General features: G+C 47.4%; 1 protein-coding gene across 8 annotated transcripts in view; it reads right to left on the bottom strand.

Annotated features, from left to right (window-relative positions):
• Positions 1-15,418, bottom strand: part of SFMBT2 (Scm like with four mbt domains 2) — a 302,416-nt gene that overhangs the window by 174,473 nt on the left and 112,525 nt on the right. For all 8 annotated transcript variants that reach the window (XM_082740949.1, XM_082740950.1, XM_082740951.1 and 5 more), the window contains one exon: positions 7,160-7,257. In XM_082740949.1, the coding sequence (XP_082597075.1) occupies positions 7,160-7,257 (98 nt within the window). The remainder of the gene's footprint in view (positions 1-7,159; positions 7,258-15,418) is intronic.

Genomic DNA, 15,418 nt, shown 5'->3' with positions numbered 1-15,418 from the left:
TGTCCTGGAGGCTGGGCTGATGGACCAAGAGGAGAGTGACTGAGCTCGGGGAGGTCTGTGAGCCTGGAGCCACCAGGCTTTGTCGACGGATGGAACAGAGGTGTGCAGAAGAGCAGTAACAGCACAGCAGGCCAGAGACCGCAGTCCTTGCAGACGGCCTGCCTGCAGGGTTAGCCCTGGGCTGCCCTCTGAGAAGAGGCTTGGAAACAGCACTTTATACTGATACAAAGCTCCCCTCACCTACAAGAGTGGCCACTGTGCCAAGATTGTTTGCACAAACAGTAGGATTTCAATTTCCTTCTGGGAGACTAGGACTCGGGCCCATGCTAGGCTGGGGGTGCCTACATGGCCAGCCCCCAATCAAACCCCGGGTCAGGGCTCTGGTGAGCTCCCCTGGAGGACAACCGTGAGCACATGCTGTCACTGAGTTGTCCCTGGACACTCCTGAGAGGACCCTTGGAGGCTTCCGCATCAGTTTCCGGGGTGCATGCCAGGCTGCTCTTCCTTCCGCTAATTTTGCTTTACAGCCTTTTGTTGTCATGGACTAACCATGAGTATGACCTCTTCTTACTTCTGGGAGTCCTGGGCTCACTAACCCTGGGGTTGAGCTGGGGACCTGACGCAGGCACGGAGAAGAGCCAGGCTTCGGGGACGATGCTATGGTTCTGGGTTCGCCTCTGTGGCTTAGACTTACTGCCACTCCACTGCCAATCTCTAGCTTACTTGGAATTTTCAACACACTTGAGATTTTAAACTTTTTTTCCCGAATGGAATGAGAAAAAAAGATATTTGAGCAAGTTCACTTCTTTAAGGGATAAAAATGGATAATGGGTTTTAGTGACATTTCCAGGAACATTCTTTCCTTGCAATTACAAGGTGTGGTCACGAATGAAGTCCGATGGGGTACGTGCTTTCTTTCCCTGAGCTACACATCAGATTTCCCTCAGGGAAAAATGCTTTATTTCAATTAACTGGCAAACTGGGGACTCTGGCTTCTTACCTGTAGATCCTTTTGATGTATGTGGGAGTCATCACTGAAATGTCCACAACTTAGCACTGGCAGATGAATGGAGTTAGAAATGTAGACTATGGCTTATGAGAATTGCAGAGAATAAAAAGGAACTTTGATTAGAGAAGGTTTCTGAATGTCTGGCACGTGTAATGTTACATTAATTGGGAGCTACACACCTTTTCCTATCTCCCTAGACTCCTTTTTTTTTTTTTTTTTTGAAGATTTTATTTATTGAATCACCTGGGTGGCTCAGTGGGTTAAAGCCTCTGCCTTCAGCTCAGGTCATGATCTCAGGGTCCTGGGATCAAGCCCCACATTGGGCTCCCTGCTCAGTGGGGAGCTTGCTCCCCCCAACCCCCGCTGCCTGTCTCTCTGCCTACTTGTGATTTCTGTCCATCAAATAAACAAATAAAATCTTAAAAAAAAAAAAAGGATTTTATTCCTTTATTTGACAGAGAGAGAGAGAGCACAAGCAAGCAGAGAGGCAGGCAGAGGGAGAGAGAGAAGCAGGCTCTCCGCTAAGCAGGGAGCCTGATGTGGGGCTTGATCCCAGGACCCTGGAATCATGAGCTGAGCCGAAGGCAGCCGCTTAACCAACTGAGCCACCCAGGCACCCCCCAGGCTCCACTTTTAAGATTTAACTGAATTCCCCCAAATCCGTGCATCAGAATAGTCTGTGCAACTGAAAACTGAAACAGAACAGAAATTGCTCTGGCCGCTTTCTCCTAGTCTCATCACGTGGATGGTGGGACTTGTCAACAACCAAACGCTGGGTTGCAAAGATTGCCTAATGAGTGAGAAAGGAAGCCATGAGACGCCGTGCTGATATGCACCATGGTCACCTCTGTAACCTTACCTTTCTTCAGGCATAAACAAGTAGTAATATACGGATTGTCTTAGCAAACCTATCAGGTCCCTTAATAACAAGGCTGGCTTACAAACAAAAAATTTCTTTCCATTATTTGTTTTTCAATATAATGCATTTTTCTCTTCACTTTCACTTTGTTTGGTACCCATTTCACGAGGCCGTTGTCTTTCAAATGAATGGACACTTCTGAAAATCATCTGCATTTTCCAAATTAGGGAAATCAGAATTCCCACTAAACCACGGCACCCAAAAGCCATTCCAAGTGTTCTCTCAAATCAAGGGTAAATCACAGCAGGAATACTAACGATGAGCTTGTTTTTACGTCATTACTGTCCATATTCCTGCGCGATGAGGAATCCTGCATGTTAACGCTAGCAGACTGTGTTTCTAGACACAGATACACAGATACCAAAGCACATGTGTGAACACATCCCCAGAGTGACAAACGCCACAGCTTAATGAGATTCATTCTGCCAAAATACCCACTTTGTCTACTGTGTAAAAATAATAATAATAAAAAAGAACTGCTTTGAAATACTGCTCACCTCCAGACATTAAACATGCATATCTGTATTCCAACAGCTGGACACTGTGGAAATTTTCCATAACAACACACATCTAGAGGGATTCGTGGCTGAATCCAAGCATGTATACCTTTTACCATAATGAAAATAATAGAAATAAGTCGGCCTGCAGAGAAACAGTGATAATCAAACAGTGATAACAGAGTGGGGGAGAAAAAAAACACCTTAGTTCTATTTTTGTACCCGGCAGAATGCTGTTCAAAAACTTCCAAAAATTTGAGACAAAAAAAAACTTGTTTTTTTTATTAACATGAAGCAACTATTAAGATGGTCTGGACCACATCTTCCTTATCCATTCATCCGTTGAGTCAATTATCATACGGCTTCGCTTATTTGTGGAGCATAACAAAAAGCATGGAGGACATGGGGAGTTAGAGAGAAGGGAGTCGGGGTAAATTGGAAGGGGAGGTGAATCATGAGAGACTATGGACTCTGAAAAACAATCTGAGGGGTTTTAAGTGGCGGGGGTGGGGTCGGGGTACCAGGTGGTGGGTATTATAGAGGGCACGGATTGCATGGAGCACTGGGTGTGGTGAAAAAATAATGAATACTGTTATGCTGAAAATAAATAAATGAAAAAACAAAAAAACAAAACAAAACAAAAAAAAGATGGTCTGAACTTCATCCCATGCCCCCATGCAATTTCTCTGAGCTTAATTACTCCTGTGTAAGTAGTATAACTCAGTAGGAAGTACTATTATAGTATTTCTTAAATTACTGGACATTCAGGAAATGCGGTTGTACTGAGTTGCATAATGTCCCCTAAACATTCGCATCCATCCAGAACCTGGGAATGGGACATTACTGAGAAACAAGGCCTTTGCAGGTGCAGTGGAGTTAAATTGAGGTCTACCAGCACAAGCACAGGCCACAGCCAGTGACGGCTGTCCCCATAAGCAGAGGGAAACTGGGACAGGCAAAGAGCAGAGAGAAGGCCACATGAGGGCAGAGACTGGAAGTAAGCTGCCACAACCCAAGAGATCCTAAGGACAGTGGGCCACCACCAGAACCAGGACACACTCCCGGGAAGGCCTCTGCCTTGGAAGCTTGGGAGAGAGCATGGCCCTACCGACAGTCCCATTTCCACTTCTAGCCTCCAAAACTATGACCCAGTAAATTCCCATTGCTCTGAGCCACACAGTTTGTGGTAATTTATTACAACAGCCTCAGGATGGTGGTTGCTCTCACGATTCCAAAATTCAGTGTGTAAACGTCCACGCCCTCCAACGCTCCGATGCGTGGTTATGGTTAAGAGAGTGAAACTGCCCACTTCTTTCCCACCGAATTGAAATGAGAGAACATTCATCAAAGTCCCTCATGGGCTTTAAGAACACGTACTTTCCAACTGGACCCATTTTTATTTATGGCACGTCCATTGCATCTGTCCTGCGAAAACCAGGAAATAGTCCGTATCGACTCTTAGAGCAACGGCTGATTATGAACGAAACACTGAGTACCAGGAGAACTCTCAGCAGCCTGCCCAAAGAACAGTCAGAATTCTAACAGGAAGACCCAAAAGTGAGGGAAGAAGGTCACATTTTGAAAAATGCAGATGAATGACGAGACCTCATCAACAGCCTTTTACAGAGAGTAGCTGTTCAATAATGTTTAATGAACTAGTAAATTATTAATTAAAACCGTATTGGGATTAGTAGCCACTCTACCTTTTCTGTCGTAGTCTTCCCGGTTCTGAACAGTAAGTCTGTATATCCAGTAATCCACAACTCTATTAACTCAAAATATTTTATTTACATCAATGAGTTAAATACACCTAAACAAATCACACATTTGACAGGATTTCTGGCTGCTGCCTTGGAGTCTTGTTGAATGCATTCCACACTGATCACGAAAGATGCAGTCCTTGCCCTCCTGAAGCTTCAGTTAGGCAAGAAGACATGGACAGTCTGGCTAAATCAGCTAAAGAAGAAACACCACCTTAACAAAGAAGTGGCTCTCTGAGGGCTGTCTACACTGACCAGCTCTGCCCTTAGCTTTCTAACCCCACCTAGTACTTAACAGCCATGGGCAAAGATTTTCAGCCTCCAATAAGAACAACAGGAACCAAAGCAACATGGAGGGAACAAGTTATTCAGGGAAAAAAAAAAAGAAGACTTTCAAAAATCCGTAATTCCAACAAGATAAACTCATGCGTCCATGTGGTATGAAGAGGAGGCTGCGAACAGCATTCAGCAAAAACACAACCGCACAAATAAGTTCAGAAAACTTCTCGTAGTGATGCCAACAGACAAGGAAACGAAAAGCAGAATTGAGATTTTGGAAAAAAAAAAAGTAAAAAGCAGTCTAGGAATAGCATGTCCACATACTCACTGATCAAGAAAGTGATGGTGGAAGCCATCATTTTAAAAAAGAAACATCCCCAAATTAAAGGCATGAGCTACAGACACCGGAGTGGTCAGTACTGTGGAAGAAAACTGATGTCCAACCACGGCCATCCACTGCCAACCCGCAGACTAATGGAGGAAGATGCAAGAGTCCGGAGAAGGGAGGGGAAAATGTGGAGTGACACCTCCAAATTCTTGAGAAAAGTGACAGCGAGCCTAGAATTCTCTACCCAAACATCAGTGAAGCATGAAGAGAGAACAAAGACAGTCTCCCTCGCTCAACATGAGAAGGATCTCGGAGGCTGCTATCTTGAATGAAGATGGCTTCCGCCTTGTACATCTTCACGACCTGAGCGGAGAACGCCAAGGCAAGGCTGACGAAGACTGTGGCCAGTATTTGTCTTGTTCTGATCAAATACCAAACAAGGTCCCAGTCCCTGCTCTAGGCCCAGCCACCTGGAGCCGAGGAGAACACTCCACAGAAGATGGTGCCTACTCCTGGAACAGAGGAAGCCAGGAAAGCAGAGAACGGCAGGAACCACCTGGCTCCTACCTGTACTTCTCAGGCTGTCCAGTACCTGGAGTTCAGGCTGCAGCTCCGACAGACAGGTCAACTCTGATAAACCCTAATTCTCTTAAGACCAGCTCATGATTTGGCTAACTCTAGTCAACTGAGGAAAAGCAACGCCCGCTTACTACCCAAACATCACACAGCTATTTTCCCCTCCAAAGAGCGGGACAAGGCCTCTTCCTCCTTTTTTTTCTTTTTTAAGATTTTTTTTCCTAAGTCATCTCTACACCCAGTGTGGGGCTCGAACCCACAACCCAGAGATCAAGAGTCAGATGCTCCACTGACGGAGCCAGCCAGGCACCCCAGGAAAAAAACCTCTTCTGAAGTAACTAGGCTTATACCTGCTTCTTACATTGTGAAAAGCAAATACACAACACTTAGGAGGACAGACACCGGCCGTAACAGTACAAAGAGAAGCAGGGAGGTGATCCCCACAAAAGTGAGGGTGCAGGGTCCCCTCACAGGGGCAGGAGAGCACGTCAGGGACGGACACACTTCTGGGGGCAACTTCCAGGTCTAGACAAGAGGCACGAATTTACACTTTCATCTGTCACTTTTCGAGCTGCTCACAGAATATCCTTCCAAAGAAAATCTATTGTTTCGAGAGTAAGGGACATGTACACACTTAAAATACTACGAAGGCCACCACGGAGAAGGTAGACCCCAACTGTTGGGGTCCCCGGCGGCAGGGGGGGGGACACACAGACACCGTGGAACTGAGTGGGTTATGGAAAACTGAAAGCTGGTTTTATTATTTGTATCTTTTCCAGGGGAGGGTGTTATCAGGAAAGCAAGAAAGGTAGGAAAGATCCTTGTTCGTGGCATTGCCGGCGATCACTACCCCTGGCCGCCCGTCCCCTCTAGGCTGTTCCTCAAATTCAGGAGGGTCAAAATGCTGTAAAATTCATCTACTTGGTAACTTCAGAACATGATTTTATCCCCAGTTGCAAAAACCATCTTTTTAAGTCCGATCTTGCAAACAAGGACAGTGCAGCTCGAGAAAGTTCACAATTTGCCGTGACGGGCTTCAAATCTGAGGGACCTTCAGGGTAACTGAAATTCAGGAAGCCCATGTCTGCGCCCAGACCCTAAACTCTTGCTCCCCGTGGCACATCACACCATCGGCATTTCGGTCCCCATGGGGACATATGGGGTGGAAACAGGCCCCCTCGGGCCTGGAAAGCGACTTTCCGTCAGCCGACAGCAACCCCGATTGAAAGGCCCAAGGACTCAGGGTCCAGGGAGGCAGAGGACATTTCGGGACTCCCTCTGGGCCGCAAGGATCATCCCTGCCCACGGCATCATTTTCAAGTGTTAAGAACCCGGTGATCTGTTTCAGCTGTGTCCCCCGCTTTCTGCTGGCGTCTCCCCAGGCCTACAACCCATCACATACTCACACCAGCTTCTCGGGCCACCCAGGAAACCGAAGCATCAAGAGGAGCATCATTTTCTATTATTTTTACCAAACCAGTACCCGAAATAGACTTGCTACATGTCCTGTTCCCTTCGTAAGGGGTGAGGGAGTGCAAAGGAGGTGTTATTATTCTATAATAATACAACGTGCAGAAAAATGGTGAAGCCACGCCTTCGTCAGGATCCTGTGACAGGAGGAACTCGTGGACATGACGAAACAGAGCAAAAGCACAGAGAGAACATTTTAAACATGTGCAGCGCGAGTGGGCCGGTAGCCCGACAGCAGGAGACGACGGGCTGCGAGACACCTTCCACGGGAGAAGGGGGAGTGTGGAGAAGAACACGAGTCGCCAGGAGCCGACATCTTACCTTAAATACTTCCATCGGAAGAGGAAACTGGGCGGCATCAGCGAGAGATTTTTCCAGAGCACATTTCCACTCAGATGCCATCTTCAAAGGATAGATTTCTGTATCAACAGCAAACCACATAAGCGTTTAAGGACCACAATGTTCTGCAGGGGATGGTTCTCCCTTGAATTTTATCTTCTGAGTTCTCAGAGTCGCTCGGCACTGTCGCCGACTGCGAGGATTCGCACCCCGCCCCGTGAAAGGCCGCCTGCGGACAGGGTTTTCTGATGGGAAAGAGCAAGTTGAGACTCTGCGATCAGAAATGAAGAAGCAAGTTCATGGGGCCCTTCCGGGAACATGGGCGTGCATTCTGGGGGCTTCCGTCAGTAATTTATTGGCATAAACCACATCAGCCCCACCTTCAGTCGTCCGCGGCCCCAAACTCCACGCATCACCTGGGAAGCAATATCCCCTGATGAAGAACTTATTAGTGGATAAACTTCTAAGCTAGAAACGACTCTCGTCTGGCATTTTCAGTGATCACGGCCTGTTTCTCACTAAATCTCTGAGTGCTCATAGGCTAAAAATAGCCCGCGTAAGCCAGAAAAGTATTAAAAGGTAAATTAAAATTTACCAACCAGGTTTAATATTTACACTTGAAATGTTGCTAACACGCCACATGTTGTCCCTATTTCCCGGCCCCCCCCCCAACTGGACCCAGACGGTGGGGTGCAGGGAGAGGGGGGGCGGGCAGAGGCATTGACGGAGGGAGGTTACTCTGGCTGAATGCAAAACGGAAAGAAAAAAAAAATTGTGGGGCCCTGTTTCCATTGCCTGCTGAGACTGCAGGGGATTTTATGATCTGATCTCAACGGATTTAAGACCTTATCAAAATAGGATTTGCAGAAGCACTCACTTGAAGGAGATATGTTTATACCTTCCTTTTATCAACCCAGACTCTTTCAGACAGACAGTCAGGACATGAATATGAATTTAACCACAGTTAAAAGGCAACATTAAACCTCTGGGGCTATATTTTTAATTTCTTGCATGTCTGCTTTTCAGCACGCAGCCGTATATTCTGATGCCCACGGCTTCCGAACTCACCTTGAGCCTGAAGCTCCTCTGTTCCAAGCAGTTTAGGGAGTCTTTCCAGACCCCCGTAATTATGATACAGAGAGATGCCGCTGGAAGGAGTCAGGTAATCAAGGCGCAGCCCCCTGCTGCCCGTGGCCAGCTAGGCCAAGTCCTGTAAAGGGTTATTAATGACAAGGGAGGCTCTACCGCGGATGTCGTCTATGATGCTTTTCAGCCTTTTATTTGCACTCTTCTACCTCGGGGGAATTTTTTTCTTTTCCAATTTGGCATTTCTGTATCAGAACAAGCATAGCATGTGATTTCTCTTAGTAGGTTTCTGACATATTTGGGGGAACCCAGTGAGGCCCCGGTTAACAGCTGTAGAGAAAAATGGATGAATGGTCCCTCTGACACCCACAGCGGGGCAGGGGTGCCGAGGGAGAAATCGCTGATCACAGGGTCCCACAAAGGAGGGAGAGGGACCTGTTCACAAATTGTCCCAGGAGTATTTGGGGGGGGGGGTGGTTTCAGCTCAGAGGCCAGAATCTCAGTGGAGGGCTCGAGGAGGCAAAGCCCTGTCACCCCGAGGGCAGCAGGTCACAAGAGCCTGGGCTCAGGACAGAAACAACGCCCCAGAGCCTAGAGTTCTGGGGTAGATGAGAACAAATTCACGTTCCCAGGAAGCTGGAAGCTGTTCACTGGGGAGTTCAGCCCTGGTGTGGCAGCAAAAGGGGAAGCAAGCCACGAGAAAGGACGACGATGGCCAAGGACAAGACAGGAAAGGTGGGTCGAGGCCGGAGAAGGTGCACAGAGCTGGTGCTGAATTCCCGCGGTCTGGGGGCAGGGGAGCCCCTGAGACAGAGAGGAGGCCAAGAGAAGGGTGGTCCCCGAGAACTACGCAAGACCAGAGCGAAAGCAAGACCGGCTGGCCAGAGCTGGAGCCGGACTCCCAGAACCGAGCCAGGTGACTCAGTGACATACAGAGCCCCGTAGGCACACTCGCTGCCCTTCCTGTCACCTGTGTCTAAAAGCACCTGGCAGGGCAGGCCTGGGGGTCCTCTGTCTCATCCCCGAAAGGCGAGCCCCCATCCTCCAGGTGCTATCTCCCTCCCAGCAAACCAGAAGCTCGGGGCTACAGATGAACACTGCTGTCCCCCCAAGGTCATTAAGTTGAAATCCTAAGCCCCAAAGTGATGCTTAGGAGCGGGGGGCTTTGGGAGGTCATGAGGGGGGAGCCCCCATGCTAGGATTACTGCCCTTACAAAGGAGAGCACAGAGAGTCCCCTCGCCCCCCGCCATGTGAAGACACTGCAAGAAGGCGGCCCTGTAGGGCCCAGGAAGCCAGCCGGACCCTCAGCAGATGTCGGATCTGTGGGAGCCCGCCTCTCAGATCTCCAGGCTCCACAGCTGCATGAGGCAGAAATGCCGCTGGTCAGAAGCCGCCAGGTCTGTGCTATCGATTCCCTGGAGCAGCCTGAACAGACCAAGAAGCCCAGGTTCCACAGGATTTGGATCTCTGTCCTACAATCTTTAAGATCCTCTGTCTTCTTTCTGGGGCCATAAGGCCCTGATAATGAATGCAACCCCACAGCAAGGCCCCCCTCTCCTAGAAGGTGAAAATCAAATGCAGGTTTTTCAGGACACTCGGGCACCTGCGAAAGCTGAACACCTAACGTTTCCAATAAGCGGAGAACAACATTCCATGTGTGCGTTTCATTAGCCAGAGAGGCGCCTGGTTACACCGGCAAGTTTATGGACAATAAACAGCGCCATTAAAAGAACATAAACCATTTTCTTAAAATGATTGTGTCGCAGGTAATTTAATAGAGTGTATCATGTTGATTTCTGTTTGTGGGCAAGTAATAAGCAATTAAAATTGGCCCCGATCCATCTTTAACTAGAAGCCTCGGTGAGCATGGGGCGATTCCCCCTCTGAGCGAGCATTTGGAGGGCTCCTGCGAAGGGGAGAGCTGCAGAGAGCAGGAGAGGGGCCTGAGACCACCAGCTCGCAGCCTCAGACTACATGAAGCCTGGAAGGGCGATCCCCTTTGTTCAGGCACCCTACACGGACCACTCCCTCCTTCTCTCCCCGGTGAGCAAAGGCTGGTCTATGGTTGTTAACAGATGGTGGGAAGGCTAGGAACAGAAATGTTCATGTCTCCCCACAAGTAATATGCTGAAGCTCTAAAGCCCAAAGGAATACTATCTGGAGACGGGGACTTTGGGGGGAGGGTAATCAGTGCTAGATGGATCACAAGGGTGGGGTCCCCATCCTGGGATTAGTGCCCTTATAAAGAGACCCCAGACCTCTCGGTCTCTCTCCCCTCGTGTGCACATAAAAGACACCGTCCACCAAGCAGGAAGCGGGCTCTCCCGAGAACTCAACCCTACTGACACCCTCATCTGAGTCCCCCATCCTCCAGAACTGTGACAACATCACCTGTGTCGTCTGAACCCCCCGTCATGGGGATTTCTTTATGCCCACCTGCCTTAACTGATACACAATTCATTTCTGGACTGTTTCTTCACTAAGACATAGTTCACAAACTTCCTGACTCCAGGTATTATCTAAAAGAAAAAGAAACAGAAACAGGCAAAGAAAAAGAAAAAGGGAATGTTGACATAAAGATGGCGAAGGCAAAAAAAAAAAAAAATACATATATATACACACACACACACACATATATATACACATATACACACACACACACACACATACATACACACACACATATGGAGAAGCATCTAGAGATGAGAAAGACCTCAAAAAGTTTCGTGTCCTTAGGTTCTGCAAAAACATGTAAGACCTTGCTTTCCGAGCACCCAGAAATATGAAAACAGGGGGGGTCTCTAAAAAACTCCTGACCTCAACAATCTACTTAAATTTCTTAGGAAACCAAATATAACCATGAAACTCTTCTTACAGACTGAATACCCAGAAAATGCCCATCGCTTGCGGAAACCTGAATGCTCAGCAGCACAGCAAACACAGAGTTAGACCCATTTCATAGAGGAGAAAAGGCAAGGGACTGCCCAGGGCTCTGTAGCGAGGAAAAGATGTGCAAGGAGAAGCGAACTTGGACCTTGGCTCCAAGTGTCTGTTCTCCTTACTCTGCCGGCTTCCTCTAGCTGGAGGCACAGGTGAACTCTTCTAGAGGAACAAGAACGATCAGGACGTGCACAGGCCATATGCCCATGCAAGGAGTAGGTCCCGGAGCTCTGCTGGGTGCTCACCAGCAGGGCATCTCTGCTTGATCAGACACTGTCTTCAAAAACTCCCCCTACCTCCATCAGGGGCAAAGCAGACAGCCCAGTCCCGGCCATCCTAGGGGGTGTCTTCACTCCAGGACCTCCCCTCCAGGTTGGCTTCCAAAGCCCCATCCATTATTTGGCTCCTGGAAGGTGGACTTGGCTGGTTCCTGCCCTCCCTGCAAACATACCCAACCTTTTAGTCAGTCGATCCATTTGACGACTATTTGCTGAGCACCTACTCTGTGCCAGGCACCAGGGAAACCACAGAGACATAGACCCAGATGTTCAGTGTTCAAGGAGCCACTAAAACCTCCCTGGTGGGAACAGCGCCCGGGGGTGGGCCACGCTACATCTAGAAGAGCAGCACCCTGAAGACGGGGCACTCGGGGCAATGTCAGTGGTCACAGGGGAGGCCAGTGTGCAGGAAAATCCCGCCATGAGTGAAGTTTGCCTTCCGTTTGATGCAGAAGGAAAGGGGCTCCTCCACATCTGCCTGACTTTTAAAGCTGATTTAATTTATGAAAACATCGCAATTCCTCTTCCCCCTTTCTCTGTGCAACTTGCAATGTCAGGATAGCGTCGGAGGAGAAGATTCGGGCTGGGAGCTCAGACCAGACGCCAGCGTTCTAGTTGCGGTTCTGCTTCGGTGGGGTGACCTTGAACCACACAGCACTTGACCTCAGACTTCTGACTCACTAGTGTAAGACAAAGGGGCTGGAACGACGCCTGAAATCATGCCAGTGAGAAGTCTGACCTGACGACTTCCTCCTGCAGGTACAAGGCAAGATGGCTGGGATAGAACATTCTGCCTGATTCTCGCACCGCACTATCTTTCTTGCCTTAGTTAAAGTTCCCTCGAGCAAAAAACAAACAAACAAGCAAACAAAAGCAAAGAACAAAAACAAGAGTCTTCACTCCAGAGTACACACAGCAGGTCACCAGTGGGGAGGGGGGTGGGGCACGGGGACACAGGTGACGGGTATGGAGGAGAGCAGCTGTCGTGATGAGCACTGGGTGGCGTTTGGAGAACTGACTCACTGCACTGTACCTGTCTTGGGAAAGCCTGGACCACTAAGGACCTCAGCTGCTGGCCCCCTTCCCTGATCACCTGGCATCTCACCACGGCCTGCTAGCTCAGCATTCGTCACAGACGCTGGAGTCGACCTACACCACCAGCACCTGCCTGCGCTCCCCACCACCACCCTGGGAGCCCTAGATGAAAAGCCCTGACCTATGTTCTCCAATCTGGGCCAGAAATGAAAAGGCGCAGTGACCTTAAGCCTCTCTGATGGATGACATCAAAGCAGCTCCTTTTCTCTGAGGTTCTAAAAAAGAGCTACTTTCTATTTCCCATTTCTACCTCTCTTGGTACAGAATGGTTGGGAAAGATTGTGTCCTTTGAAAAAGTAGGAGGATTAAGTAAACTGCAGGCAGAGCCGTGGTTTGTTTCTGTAATGGTGGTGGTCCATGGAGTCGCCCAGCCCAGCAGGCAGGCAGGCTAGGGAGTCGCACGGCTTCCTCTCACAGTGCACCAGAAACATCTGTCCCCTCCACCCCCACACCTCCAAATCCCCCTCTCCCACCACTTAACACCGGGGAGTAAGAACAACATCTAATATCTTTATGCAAGCATGAGATTTTATTCCCACCTATATTTCAGTTGAGGAAGGAGCACTACCATATAAGTTTTAAATGACTCTGGGTCTTGAAATTCATTTACACAAACCCAAAGTAACAAGTATTATAATGATATATAATAATTATTATATATTATTGTCAATAACAGCCCAATGATGGAAATAGCCTGAATGTCCACGGACTGATGAATGGATAAAGAAGAGGGTGGGGCGGGTATATGTGATGGAATATTACACAGTCATCACAAAGGATGAATCTCGCCATTTGCAATGACATGAATGGAGCTAGAGAGTATAATGCTAAGTCAAGTAAGTCAGTCAGAGAAAGGCAAATACTGTGATTTCACTCATGTGGAATTTTAAAAACATAACAAATAGGCAAAAGGAATACAAGAGAGAGAAAGAGACCAAGAAACGAAGTCTTCGTTCTAGAGAACACACTGCTGGTCACCAGTGGAGAGGTGGGTGGGGGATGGGGGAGCACAGGGTATGGGGATGGCGGAGAGCAGCTGTCATGAGGAGCCCCCACCATGGTATGGAAGTGCTGACTCCACTGTGGGCTTATCTAACCCTGCATGTCAACTAACCAGGATTTAAATAAAAACTTTAAATAAAAATAACAAAACACACAGGTCATAATCACAGCCCCGTATGCTGTTCTGCTAAATGAGTTTTTGTCTTACAACTGCTTCAACTGAAGAACTGAAGGCCACATAGGGAATACCCTTTGGCCTTTTATGTTCCTCTTCCCGTGCAGAACTCCTCTTGCCAACAATTCGAATGTTGGGAAAACCACTTCTTAATGATGAATACCTTCCAAGTTCTTTAAGGATACTCATGAATTCCCCCATGAAATGGACAATTCATGCCCAGAAAACTACTAAGACAAGTAAACACAATTTATTCTTATCTTATAAAGACATTAAATTATCTACAAAAGAGAAAGCACTCTCCTATGCAAATATTTCCCAAGTTTCTATGGCGACACTTTCCATTCTTGCTTTTGAGGATGAGTCCCATGACTTCACAGCAAAGGAACACTGAAGAGAACCTAAGAAGCCACTAATAATACATCACTTTGCTATAAATGTTCACACTGGCAAATACAGGGATCTCCTAAAATTTATAAAGCAATTAGATACTAAGCTAAGATTTATACACCCAACTTCCCACACAAAGTAAATTTCTCCTGCTAGGTTATGAATCCCAAGGCAAATGTGAGCTTAGATCTTTTCTCAACATTGACAGGCCCTTTGTTTGTCATCATAGTCCAAAATTACTCAGGGTATATAAATGGATTTTCTGGCTGCTTCTCAAAATGTTGACAACAATACTACTGATAAAATACCATGTTACGTGTCTATATGTCTGTCAAATTCAACAAATGCAAAATGCATGACATACAGAACCAAGATTTTTTTTTTCAATTAAAGCCGCTGAGTGACAGAAAGGAAAAAACATTGTTAAGTCATTGGTTTCATGTACTCGAGACAAGCACTGGCAACTAATAGGGGAGGAAAAAAATCTCTGGCAACTTTAACAAAGCATTTGGCTCTTCACTTCCGATATACCTGGTGAAATCCCAGCAATCTCTGGGAGAAATTAATATTTCTATACCTTGGCACCTTTAATTCCATAAAGACCCAACATTTTTTTCCCCCTGAGGATACCTATCAAAAGGTTGGTAAGGCCAGTATGGGCAGCAGGAGGAACGGGAAGAAATGAGCAAAGGGCCCAGGAATTTGAACTACAGTATATTCCCCTCTCTCCAAGCTAGATGACCCTGGACAAGTAGCTTAATGTCAGTCTCAAATTTTCTCCGCTGGAAAAGGAAATATTCACACCACACCTGTAGCTTCTTTTTGTAATCAAAACAAACAACACAGCAGATGTAAAATCACCTGTCACATAGTAAACATTCAAAATGGTTAGTTTGTAAACAAGATTTTGGCCCGGTGGGGTATGTCAGGAAGCACGATGCATTCTTCTATCCAGTGAAGTCTGTGGAAAGTCATTTGACAGGGCATTTGGAGCTAATTAAAATCCATGATGTGCCAGAAAAAAAGTATGATGATCTTCTGTTTGCTCTTTCCAGGTCAGGACAGATTATATAATGATAAGCATTTGGTTGGATAGTCGGATGGATGACTGGCTGGTTGGCTGGCTGAATGGCTAGTTAGACAGATGATGGGTGGATGGATGGATGGATGAAGGATGGATGGATGGATGGGTAGGTGGATGGATGGGTGGGTAGATGGATGGATGGATGGATGGATGGATGGATGAAGGATGGATGGGTGGATGGATGGATGGA

Source organism: Mustela nivalis (genome assembly GCF_964662115.1).
Source record: "Mustela nivalis genome assembly, chromosome: 7".
Classification (NCBI taxonomy): domain Eukaryota; kingdom Metazoa; phylum Chordata; class Mammalia; order Carnivora; family Mustelidae; genus Mustela; species Mustela nivalis.
The sequence above is the reverse complement of the archived record's forward strand: the minus strand, read 5'-3'. Positions and strand labels throughout refer to the sequence as shown.